A 12,057-nucleotide genomic window follows, 5' to 3' on the forward strand; every position below is an offset into this window, starting at 1 on the left:
GTTCAACAGACAATGTTTTAGATACAAATAAATTCAATAAGAAGTAAAATATATTTTTAATAGTTTATTGTTTCTCGGTTTAAAATATCAAATAAAGTGGGGTGGGAACTTTGTTCAAGTAACATTTGTCACGTCGGCGGATTTACACAGTAGCTCTTCGACACTTCCGGTTGTGCCGGTCATGGAGGATGAATCCAACGTGATCAAACTGAATCACCGCTATTTTCCAGCTCTTGGATAAATACTTAGAGAATATTTAGTGTATGTGATGTGAATATAGTCACAGTTGTGTGTTCGTTCATTTACTGCTGAGTTTAGTTGGGTGTTTTTGTGTTGTGGTGTCGTGGGGGGGACTGTAACCTTGATGCAGCTGGAGAAGAAGTAACTGTCCTGAAGAAAACATGGCAGGTGTTTGTCGTGGTTTGAGCTCCTTGTCAACAAAGGTAAGAACATCTTTATTATGTATATAACTAGAAACCGGACAATACCACAGCCGCATACTGGCACAATCAAATCACGTTTTAACTGTGTTTTATAAACCAGCACAGACAGACCTGACAAAAGATCAGCATCGTCTCATTACAGTACTATTCACAGAAGCCATTAAAGGTCCAGTGTGTAAGATTTAGGTGAAAGGGATCTAATGGTGAAAATGGAATCAAAAGACAAGAACCAACTATTCCTGGCAGTATGTCTATTCTTTAAAAATACATATTCATATGGTGTTGAGTCAACCAGACATTCATCTTTAAAAATGTTGATGGATAACAGTGTTTGGCTCTTATAACATATTGTCCCCTTTAATAAGACACTATAACTTATTCCACACCTGCAGATATGATTCCTTTCAGTTATGTAGTGTGTTGACACATTTTTACCTTAACTCATTCTCTACATTCAGGTGTAGTTTGATCTAGAACCAAAGGACAAGGCCACATTGGATGGATAACGGTGCCTTCGGGCCTTTTACATTTTCAGCACAGATGATTTCCCAGCATACACATATTATGAAGGCAGATATGTATAGATTAATATTGATGAAGTATCCTATAATGTGTCTTTACTGTACCTCAGTGTTGATACCACACAGACATCTTAAATGTCATATAAAATTATGCAAACTTAGTCCTGCGTACTGATTTTTAAATGAAACCAGAGATGCTGTCCTGCAGTTTTTATTATCATATTGTTAAATGGTCCAAATGTACAAGTCATTGTATTTGTGTTCTTTACTATTACTGAGCAAAGCTGCCTTCAGCCTCTGTGTTTAACTTTGACTTGTCACTGTTTGTGTGTTTTTACAGATCCTGACACAAGCTGCACTTTCACCCCGCCCATGGTTTGTGTCTGCACGCAGCAAGTTTTACAAAGCAAGGATCCCAAAAGAGGTAATAATCAGGGGGCCATTTTATATCAAAATGACCAAAAAAGGGGCTCGATAACCTGCCTATTCTGCCACCCCCACTCAGCTTTCCCTCCATCCTCCATGATAAAGACCCACACAAACACATCGACTATCTGTCACAGTCAGATTGACCATCAGCAGCCCTGGGGGAAATTCTACCCGCTTCTATGGTCGGTGGCCATCCATAAAGATTTTACCATCTTCGGATGCCAGGCAGGATTCAGCGTGAACTCTGTAGATACCGGTTTAGCTGTGTGCGTTCACAAAACAATCATACAGTTCTCGACTGCAGGGGTGTTATCTCTCGCCCCAACCCCTGAACAATCAGCTCCAAAAGTTAAACATCTGGAGATACACTCCCAAATATTCAAAATTTGGTCAAAATCCATCCATGCCTTGTTTAGTTATTTTATTTGCGCGCACACACATATACACACACATGAACACACTCTGCAGCGTAGCACAGAGTAATGAAGCATGTATGAGAACCATAATAACTGCTTTGTTTTTCACTTCTAAACATTTAAATGACTTATTTTTTTGTATATTCCATGTTGTCAGTATTCAGCTTCTCAGTTTTTCTTTGCAGCTCTTTGTAGAGAGATCAAAAGAACATGAGAAATATGGAGGAGATCCAGACCAACCTCATAAACTGCACATAGTGACTCGAATCAAAAGTGTGATGCGGAGACCGTACTGGGAGAAAGAGATGGTGAAAGATCTGGGGCTTGAAAAGGTAAGTTAGACTTTTATCCCATTTCAGTTAGCCTCCTCTGCTTTAATGTTTAGTGACAACAAAAGCCCATCCTGTGATGATCAGCAGCGATTACATGAGCACTGTGTAGTTTTTACAATTTAATCAAAACCACCTCTAGCGAAGTTCCTGCTATAGTAGACGTCTCTAGTTCCACATAATGACAGAGGCACAAACTCATGAGTTGAAATTAAAACCAGCCATGCTCTGGACAGGTAGTAATTTGAGAATAGAAAACTGATCCACTATAGAGGCACCAAGTATTTTTTAGGCAAATTTCTATTGAAAATGTAATGCTTTGATTTGTTTACTTGTTCACACCTTGTTCTCTCTTTGCTTTGTGTTTAGGCACACGTCCCTGTGATACACAAAAATACTCCTGCAGTTAACAACCGACTGAAATTTGTAAAGCACCTGGTGAGGTAAGGTTACTGTGCCAAAAGGGGGTGAAACACTTGTTTTGAATTAGGACATTAAAGCTGCTTTCAGAAGTGCACTGCACTCTGGACATTTCCTGGAATTTTTCCTGCCCCCCAGTAAAATTGTATAATAAATGTCCAAGTGAGCACACGTGTGGCTTAAGTCTCTGAACACCATCAGAGATTGCAGTAAAATAATATCTGATAAGTTGTGTTTCACGTGAAGATTTATTTATCCATTTGAGGTATTTGTTTGGTCATTGAAGGGACACATAAAGGCGACTGTTTGGATAATTTCCTGCCTTTCTGTCATGTGTTTCCTGGTTCATTCAGAATCCAGCCGCTGAAGACGCCCTATGGACTCCCTGCTGAACAGGACATGGCCGAGACTTTCATTAACAGCAAGGGAGAGCTGATTGTCCGTCGCCTCCTCCAACCTGTAGAACCCAAGGCCATTGAATCCTAGCCTTACTCTCACTAAGTGAATAATTCAGTTGTACATAAATATCATGTAAAGATGTGTCTCCATGTGTACCAGTTCAGATTCCACTTCTGGAAGGTAGCTGACTGTGGGTCTGCATAATAAAGCAGGAACACCACGATTATAAAGTGGACTGATCAATTTTGCTGTGTAAAATCTGTCTATGTTGCAGGTTTGAATGGGTTCTTGATTTACTCAGTAAAGTTATTGGTTTGTTTAGTCTACTTATCAGTCTATGTCAGTTCAAATAGCACCATATTAATCACACATTTCCATGACAGTTTAGAAACGGGGGGTTGCTCATTTTCTATATAAAACACACTTTACACAAGCTAGAATTAAAGACCTTTTAAAAAGGAAATACATGTATCTTTTTGATTTTGGTGTTTTTCTGTGTCACCTTCTCCACAATGGTTCTATTAACTTTCTTCAGACACCAGTTTAAGCTTTTTCACGTTTTCACATATTTCATATTACATTATACAATATCACACAATCCATGTATTCGCTCTAGCTTCTAATCCTTCAGGGGAGTGCGAGAGGCTGGAGCTGCTTAGCTGACATTGGCTAGGAAGCAGGGTGCACCCTGGGTAATCACAGATGAAGCCTTGAGACTGTTCCCACAACATGACTTTCCAGAAATAAATAGTCTGTCAAGCCCATAGTACCTCTGGAACATTCTAATGCCACTGTTCATTCATACGCGTATGACTCGTCTCAACTGTTGTATATTTTAATGTGGAGAACCATTGATCATGTGTTACCACAGGCAGCTCCATTACATCATATTTACTAAAAAACTAAACATTTATTGAGAGTGTTTAACTTCTAAACACTAAGAAGTTTCACCTGTCCATTTGTTTGTAAGCAAGACCGATTCTTTATTTCCCTTTCTTCAACACTGCTTTTTTCAACACTTTCGCCGTTTCCCCAAAGAATAATTCATGGATCCTGATGAAATAAAATCAGGTACATTAAGGGAACTGATATCTATGAGTGTGTGAAATTAGGTGCAGCTTGGATTTGAGGTGACTGTTTGGCTTTGGTGGAGCTAAATACACTATTGACTAGTGTCTATTTTTCTCGATGTGAGAAGCTCCTCCATTTTCCTTGAGCCTTGCAGTGTAGAACAGTGTCCAGCCACTGTACACTCACTATACAGTACGTGCTAAAAACCAGCGATCAGGATTCAAGACCCAGCTGAAGCGGACATCTCCAGGCTGTTTTTGACAGATCACCTGCTGCCCTGCTCTACCTGCCTCTACATGTCATTCTCATTAGTTTAATTAACTACAATCCAAACACGTCTGAATGTGCAAGGCCTTTGGTATCATTTACACCACTTAAGCTCTTTATATTTGTCTCAAGGCTTGCGTAGCTTTTCAAGGTGTATGAGAAGCAAACCTCAACCAACGTTAAGGACGCTCCTCTGATTTCACACAAGCATTTGTGACGAGCATCAGCGTATTTCAGTCGTCTCCAAAGTTGTTAGTGTGTTAGTGAGCGACTGAGAGACATTTGCGTTCTCACAAACAGCCCCTCCATAAGTATTCATGGACTTCCTGTATGTCTAATAGCAGCGATGAAGTGAAAAAGCAATGACTTTTCAGATATAAATACTCATTTCACTTTTGCTTGATAAATTAGTGAATGAATTGATCATCAGACCTGTGAACTGGCTTACCATTTACTAATGTTTTTGTCCCCATATTAAATGTATCAGTATATCTGTTGCTTTGTATCTTTACTGATAAATTACTACTGTTTAATAATTTACCTGAAGGTGGAACTTCTGTAGAAGTGGCAGACGGCATTCTTGCTTTCCTTCACCTCGCCGAAAAAGTCCTTCTCACTTGAGATTTCTCTGTACTCCCCATGGCCTTTAGACAACCACTCCTTAAAAACAGAGAACTAAGGTGAGTAACAGAGCAAGAGATCTCAAATAGCAGTTCAAATAATACATAAGAATTGAACTGTAATCTTTTCAGATACAAGATTATCCAACCACTCTTACAGATAAAGGTAAACAAAAATACTGATTGGATCAATTATATATACTATAATCAACAACGTTTGGCTCATTTCTCCAGAGATGCCCTAACCTTGCTAGGAGAACAAGTTCATGCAAATTCCCATGTTCTCTGGCAGACTCGCATGGCAGTAGATGTGTTGTACGCCGATAGAGGCGGTGTCTGTCATCTCTTCGGTGACATGTGCTGTACCTTCATTCCTAATAACACTGCCCCTGATGGTTCTTTCACTAACGCTCTGTCTAAATTGCAACTTCTGTCATATGAACTAAAAGGTAACGCCGGTGTAGGTGATATTGGATCCTGCTGGGATTCCATGTTTGGTAAGTGGAAGTCATTGTTCATCTCCGCGGCTATCGGGTTAGTCATCGCTATGACCCTTTTATCCCTGTGTGGCTGTTGCATTACTCCGTGTGTCAGAGGCCTTATCGTCAGGGCCATAGATAGATCCGTCTCCACTCAAATGATCAAAACCCCTGTCGATGAATATGCGCTGCTCTTACCCTCCACTGAATTGCTCACTGATACTGATTCCGATGATGATCCTGTGTAAGCCAATTTCCTCAAACACCCTCCATGCTTGCTCAATTATTCAGTAAAGTATTTTATTTTTTCTTTCCACAAAAACAGCAGTTGCTTTCTTATCACCAGGTTAGTGATGTCCTAGATTGCATCTTAGTGAATTTCTGGGCCCGATGTTTGTTTTTTATATATACTGTTGTGATAATTTTATGATCAAAGGGAGGAATGTAATGGAAAATGTTACCAATATACCACACTATATATTATCTCTGCTTATGCATGCTATTTCTGCTTGTGAAACTGTTAAGATGACATTAGAGCCACAAATCTGTCTCCCACCACCAAGAGCTCCAAGAGGCCTTCAGCATGTGTCTGTCTTATCTCCTGGGATTCTAATATTCACACACATAGAGCTCACAACACATACAGTAGTTCTCACAACACAGTCAACACATAGTTCTCACACAAACACACACACAGTTCAACTCTTCACACACAAATGTTTTCATTGTATCTGCATAAAAAGCATACGCCTGCAACTGTTTCTTTGTCATTCCCTCTGCAGAATGCTCATCGCACACTGTATGACTGTCTGATCTTCCTTGCAAGGAATAAAATCCTCTTAAAAGACTATTACTCTCAAATCTCTTTATTTCAGAAGTCTCCCCAGGTCAAATTTCCATCACAGTACCTAACACGGCCAAGGCCCAATACAAACTCACAGGCGCAGAGAATTCCTTTTACACTTTTTATTAACTCTGGATTGGTTGAGACTCTTGCTACAAGGAAATGCCACGTGTGAAAATGTGATCTGATGCTGAAAGATAATCATGGCACTCCAATGACTTACTCTTATTAATGGTTTCTATTCTAACATGAGACACAGTTACAAGAAAACACATGAAATAAACAGGGGAAAAACTAAATGAGCACACCTGTAATTCAAGAGAAAACTTTCTGAATTCTGAAAGTAAAGACAACATCAACAGCAACACAGTGAGGCTAAGAGACATGCGATAGATGACTGGAGCAGTGGCTCAGTGAAACATATCCTCTACAATTTAATGCGGGCTGTCTGCTGGACATTTGATTTTTAAGATGTAGCCCCGAGAGAAAACCAGACGAGCATCAGCGCATTTCAGTCGTCTCCAGAATCAGAATCAGAGTCGTTACTTCGGCCTCTGATGGTTTTCTTCTCCACTTTCGTAATCTTTGAGCCGGACTTCTTCCCTGCTGTGGGGGCATCCATCAGGTTACCACTGGGACGGGAGAAAGAAACATTAGAGCAGAGTCACAGTGTAAGCTATGAAGGCCTTAATAGACAAAGGAGGGAGTCTGTGTCTCACCTGTAGTTAATAACACCTGAACAGCCAAGCCTCCACTCAAGCATCTCTGTGGAAAAGTCATCTGTGTTTCCCAGGTCAGTGAATCCAACCACGTAGTCCTTTGTTTTTCCATCTATCAGCAAAGCCAGAGTGGGAATGGTCTTGATGCGCAGCCTCTCCGTCAGAAATGGGGCCTTTTCTACATTCAGTTTGATAAATTTGGTCTCAACGTGCTTCTTTGCCAAGATGGTCAGATGTTTGTCGATGATCTTACATCTACATGTGAGGGAGAGAAAACAGACAAGTTCAGCAGCTTGATGACAACAAAACAACAAAACTAAAGTTGTAGGAAAAGATCTAACATGTCATTATGTTAACAGAAATCGTAAAGAAGAAAGTGAGCAACTGAGAGACATTTAAGTTCTCACAAACAGCCCCCCATAAGTATTCATGGACTTCCTGTATGTCTAATAGCAGCGATGAAGTGAAAAAGCAATGACTTTTCAGATATAAATACTCATTTCACTTTTGCTTGATAAATTAGTGAATGAATTGATCATCAGACCTGTGAACTGGCTTACCATTTACTAATGTTTTTGTCCCCATATTAAATGTATCAGTATATCTGTTGCTTTGTATCTTTACTGATAAAATTACTACTGTTTAATAATTTACCTGAAGGTGGAACTTCTGTAGAAGTGGCAGACGGCATTCTTGCTTTCCTTCACCTCGCCGAAAAAGTCCTTCTCACTTGAGATTTCTCTGTACTCCCCATGGCCTTTAGACAACCACTCCTTAAAAACAGAGAACTAAGGTGAGTAACAGAGCAAGAGATCTCAAATAGCAGTTCAAATAATACATAAGATTTGAACTGTAATCTTTTCAGATATAAGATTATCCAACCACTCTTACAGATAATTGAATCTTCTTTCGGAGTGTTATGCAGCTAAACAGTACAATTCACAGTATCAGAGTTAAGTGACAACATCCACATACCTGCTTCTGTTTCTGGGCTTTTTTGAGTGCGTCCAACCGCCGTTCCTTCAGTCTATCCAATTCATCTTCATCCATTTCACTCAGTTTGCTCAACTGTGCATCCACCTGCTCCTCCATCAGCTTGGCCGACTGCTCCAAAACCGCTGATAAGATATCCATCTGTTGGTTGGCCATGGCTGCCTGCTCAGTGTAAAACCTTCACCGAACCTGCGTGAATAAAGAGCAGATACAGTGAGGAGCTTATCTGTGACTGTGGTTCTACTCTACTACTGACAACTGCCCCCAAACAGTGTGACAACAAAGGCAGCTGCCTTTACATATCAGTTGACAGTGGAAGTGCTTGAGCTTTGAGGTTGCCGTTACTGCATTTTGATAATTAGGGCCCGAGCACCGAACGGTGGGAGGCCCTATTGAAATTGTAAGGATTATTCTTATTATTGTAACCCAAATGCTTTTTGAGGGCTTTAACATGCTCAACTTCTTACCAAACTTTGCAGAAAATTAGAAAGTGGTGAAAATGTACGTATTCTGGAGTCATTTGAAATGGGCGTGGAAAAATGGCTCAACAGCGCCCCCTGGTTTCCCTTCGACCGATCTTCACAAAAATCGTAGCCCAGGTGTATCGTGACCAGTCATACAAAAAAGTCTCAAGGGGCATTATGAAAAACGCAACAGGAAGCCCGCCATTCTGCATTTAGTGGCCATTTTGGCCATATTCCACATTTTTACTTTGATGTACTTGTCCCAGGGCTTTCATCAGATCAACTTCATATGGAGATGCGTGTCATCACAGCAAGATGGAGATAAAAACTAACTCAAAGATCGATTTTTCGTCACACGGTGTGACCGTGGCGTGGCGTCAAAGTTTGATTACACGCCATCAAAACACGAGATTCTGTATCTCAGATATATTTGGTCCAATCGAGTCCAAACTAGTCATGTAAGACAAGAGTCCCGGCCTGATGACATCTAAACAGAAATCATGACTTAAAATCACAGCGCCACCTGCTGGCTTCAGGAGGTGACGTGTCTTATACTTTGATGAACTGCTCCTGGCTGCTTTACAATATACAGCTCAAAAGAGCTCAGTCAAGTCATTGGATCATGGTCAGAATTGTGACATTTCCTCAAACCGTGTAAACATTGAGGTGCAGCGAAGGTTCATCCTTCGCCAAAGGAGACGATGTTGTCATAAGTCCAGTGTGCATAGTCCTATCACTACCAAACTTCTGTCTCATGATTATAGTCCAAGCCTGAACAGCTCTATGTGTCAATATTTCCTCAGTGTCATAGCGCCACCTACTGATTGTCCAATTGACACAAAATTGCTCAAGCTACATCAGAGCCCCTACTTGAACAGATATATTAGTCTGTAGGTAATAATAGTGATGGCACCACCTACTGGCAACAGGAAGTAAGCTTTGTTTACAACTATCATTCGATTTACATAAAATGTTCACAGTGTGATGTCAATTGATAGCGTGGACCGTAATGAGCAATTAGCAGGCAAGGATCGACATCGCGTGACGGACGCAGGAAGTGAAGTGTTTATCCTTGCCGCAGTGCGCAAAACGCATGTAACGCGGAGACGTGCGCTTGGTCATTGATCGCTCTGCAACAGGCTTCGAAATGCCTGTGCTCGGGCCCGTTAGTGCTACAACGTAGCCCTAGTTGATTCATTGTTTCAGCCAAACATAAAAGGTAATTTCCTAGGTTAAGCTTTCTAAATTGTCTTTGTCATATTTTGTGACTGTGACTTTAACTGGCCCTTAATGTAGGTCACAAAGAAGTTATTCTCATATTGTTTTAAATCTATTTTCCAGCTCCACAGTAAGCTTTTCCCTAATATACAAAATAACAGCATCAAGAGTCATTATAACACTACAAAGTTTGTTTTATTGTTGTTGTTGACATTACTACTATCATATGCGGAAGTGTTCCTTGTCGAAATATCATTTTGAGTGGATTTGCTAGCCACTACTAAAGAACAGGTTCTTCACCAACTGGAGATTCTAGATGAGGCACTTTACTTAAGATAAGATCATCTTTTATTAGTCCCACAATGGGGAAATTTGCCATCTTACAGCAGCAAGAGTCAAAAACAGTAATCAGTAAGAAATAAGTAACGTGCAATACTTAAATGTGAGGAAATATAAAAATATGAATGGAATAAAAACGAATATACAGAATATGCGCAGTGTGGGGAAATGTACAGTGAATGGATTGCACATGAACCACTGTGTTGCACCGACAGAATGAATATTCCACAGTTTACAAGTGTAGCCTCTGTGAATTATGCAGCTACTTGTCATTGTTGTCAAGAGGCTACTTGACAACAATGACAAGTAGCCTCTTTCTGCAGCGCTCACACACACACCGAAGCCCACGTGTCAGGACGCCTGTGTTGTACAGTAAAAGGATCGGGGCTGACGTGACCCTCAGCAGAGAGAAACACTGAAAGACGAAGCCCGAGCAGCGTCTGTCAGGTGGACGCAAAACCACGGTAACGGGACACGCCTCGTTGCTGCCCCGGCTGTTCGCCTCGTTTCCCCGGGTAGTTATTGTAGCTGTTTCTTTACTGAATAATTCTCATTTGACTTCCCGTGTAGCTCATAAACACACGTCCCTCGACTGATATGTGTTGCCGGGTACAAAGACTAGCAAGTAGAAAAAAGGGAAACAGCATGAACATAACACGCTACGCATTATTCTATTAGCATGCAACGCTAGTTAGCCACTGTTATCCACGCAAGTCTAGAAGTTGACACAGGCATGAAGGGAAACTCCTCCATCGGCGTGTGAGACAGTGAGTCGGTGGCAATCTTTGGCGTCATGGTGGATAAAAGTGTTAATCATGGTTAAGTTGTCTTCGAACGATAATTACCTGGAGATATGACGGACGGCTAGTAGGTTGATGCGCGAGGTGCAAACAATCCTACCGGAAGTGACGCTGCGGGAGGACCGGATTGTGGGTAATACGTGTTAGTAAGTGCACGATCTATGTTTTTTTATTACTAAAGATATTGATGAAAATGTTGTTTTACTTTGGAGGAATGTGTTGTTTGGTCTCATGGAAAGTAAAGTATGATGATTAATCTTATTACAATGGACAGATTCTATATATATAAATCTTTTATATATATCTATATCGATATATAGATATATCTCTATATATATGGAATCTGTCCATTTATAATAAATGTCCATTTACAGGTAAGAAATCATGCTTCACTGCCTTTCACAGTGAGTTCAGACAATACATTTACTCTCGCAAATTTCTCCCCCTAGCGATAATGTTTTTTTTTTTAGAGCACTTCTTTCTACTCCTACGTTTTTTTCACAAATATGTACATGTTCTGTGAATATAAGTTGTTTCATTTTGTGAAAAATAAAGTTACAATTTAAAAAGTAAACTCCTAAGTTCAGGAGCGTTTCAAGGGATTTTTGGGGCCTGCAGGCAAAAGGGACCTGGGGGGCCCTACATCGGATCAAATCTCCCAAGAAATACACAATATCAAACCAGATGATTCCAATATTGAAATAATCATCTTATCTAAATTATGAACAAAGTGAGTACATACTGTGCATTCACATAAATAATAGTCAAGTCGTAAGGGTTTAAGTGCAAACCCCCACAACAATTCCGTGCACATCGTACAAAAGCATTTAGACATTGTAGTCTTAAAGGTCCAGTGTGTAAGATTTAGGTGAAAGGGATCTATTGACAGAAATTTAAGTTTGGAAGGGGAGAATGAGGTCAGGGGTGCTCAGCTGCACCATGCAACCTGACCACTTTGTCACTAAATTCTACACAATGCAACTTTAAAGGTCCAGTTGGTTTTCTGAAACACTTTTTTTATTTGTTTAAATCCTCTACACATCAATAAATACTGTTGTCTGAAAGAGAAGAAAAGCCGCAGTCTGTGGCCCTCACTGTATTAAACACGACCAATCACTTCATTCGGATTGGCTGGTGTACCTGTCCGTCACTAACCAAGCTTCCTGCTTGCGTGCCATCTTTTATGAGTACTTGCTAAACAACAAGAGTGAACATGAAAATTATATTAAAAGTTTTAAAAGAGCGCAATCTAAATACTGCATTTGTATTTGGCTTTATAAATTACT

General features: G+C 40.3%; 2 protein-coding genes across 2 annotated transcripts; one reads left to right on the plus strand and one right to left on the minus strand.

Moving 5' to 3' along the window:
- Positions 1-143: 143 nt before the first annotated feature.
- On the plus strand, positions 144-3,420 carry mrpl30 (mitochondrial ribosomal protein L30). Its single transcript, XM_035174925.2, has 5 exons — positions 144-443; positions 1,305-1,388; positions 1,995-2,141; positions 2,508-2,581; positions 2,912-3,420. The coding sequence occupies exons 1-5, from the start codon at positions 402-404 to the stop codon at positions 3,042-3,044; spliced, it is 480 nt and encodes a 159-aa protein (XP_035030816.1). The 5' UTR covers positions 144-401; the 3' UTR covers positions 3,045-3,420.
- Positions 3,421-6,345: 2,925 nt separating this feature from the next.
- txndc9 (thioredoxin domain containing 9) lies at positions 6,346-10,906 on the minus strand. Its single transcript, XM_035174924.2, has 5 exons — positions 10,817-10,906; positions 7,933-8,139; positions 7,612-7,730; positions 6,958-7,212; positions 6,346-6,870 (listed from the first exon to the last, which is right to left on the minus strand). Exons 2-5 carry the CDS (start codon positions 8,104-8,106, stop codon positions 6,750-6,752), a joined length of 669 nt encoding a protein of 222 aa, XP_035030815.1. The 5' UTR covers positions 8,107-8,139; positions 10,817-10,906; the 3' UTR covers positions 6,346-6,749.
- Positions 10,907-12,057: the final 1,151 nt, after the last annotated feature.

The sequence above is a fragment of the Hippoglossus stenolepis genome, chromosome 13 (assembly GCF_022539355.2).
Source record: "Hippoglossus stenolepis isolate QCI-W04-F060 chromosome 13, HSTE1.2, whole genome shotgun sequence".
NCBI classification, from domain to species: Eukaryota; Metazoa; Chordata; class Actinopteri; order Pleuronectiformes; family Pleuronectidae; genus Hippoglossus; species Hippoglossus stenolepis.

Coding starts and splice junctions, on each gene's coding strand:
- txndc9 (XM_035174924.2), bottom strand. CDS start 8,106: ATGGCCAACCAACAGATGGATATCTTATCAGCGGTTTTGGAGCAGTCG. Junction 7,731..7,932: donor AAGCCCAGAAACAGAAGCAG/GTATGTGGATGT, acceptor TCTGTTTTTAAG/GAGTGGTTGTCTAAAGGCCA. Junction 7,213..7,611: donor TACAGAAGTTCCACCTTCAG/GTAAATTATTAA, acceptor CCTCACATGTAG/ATGTAAGATCATCGACAAAC.
- mrpl30 (XM_035174925.2), top strand. CDS start 402: ATGGCAGGTGTTTGTCGTGGTTTGAGCTCCTTGTCAACAAAG. Junction 444..1,304: donor TGAGCTCCTTGTCAACAAAG/GTAAGAACATCT, acceptor GTGTTTTTACAG/ATCCTGACACAAGCTGCACT. Junction 1,389..1,994: donor AAGCAAGGATCCCAAAAGAG/GTAATAATCAGG, acceptor TTTTCTTTGCAG/CTCTTTGTAGAGAGATCAAA.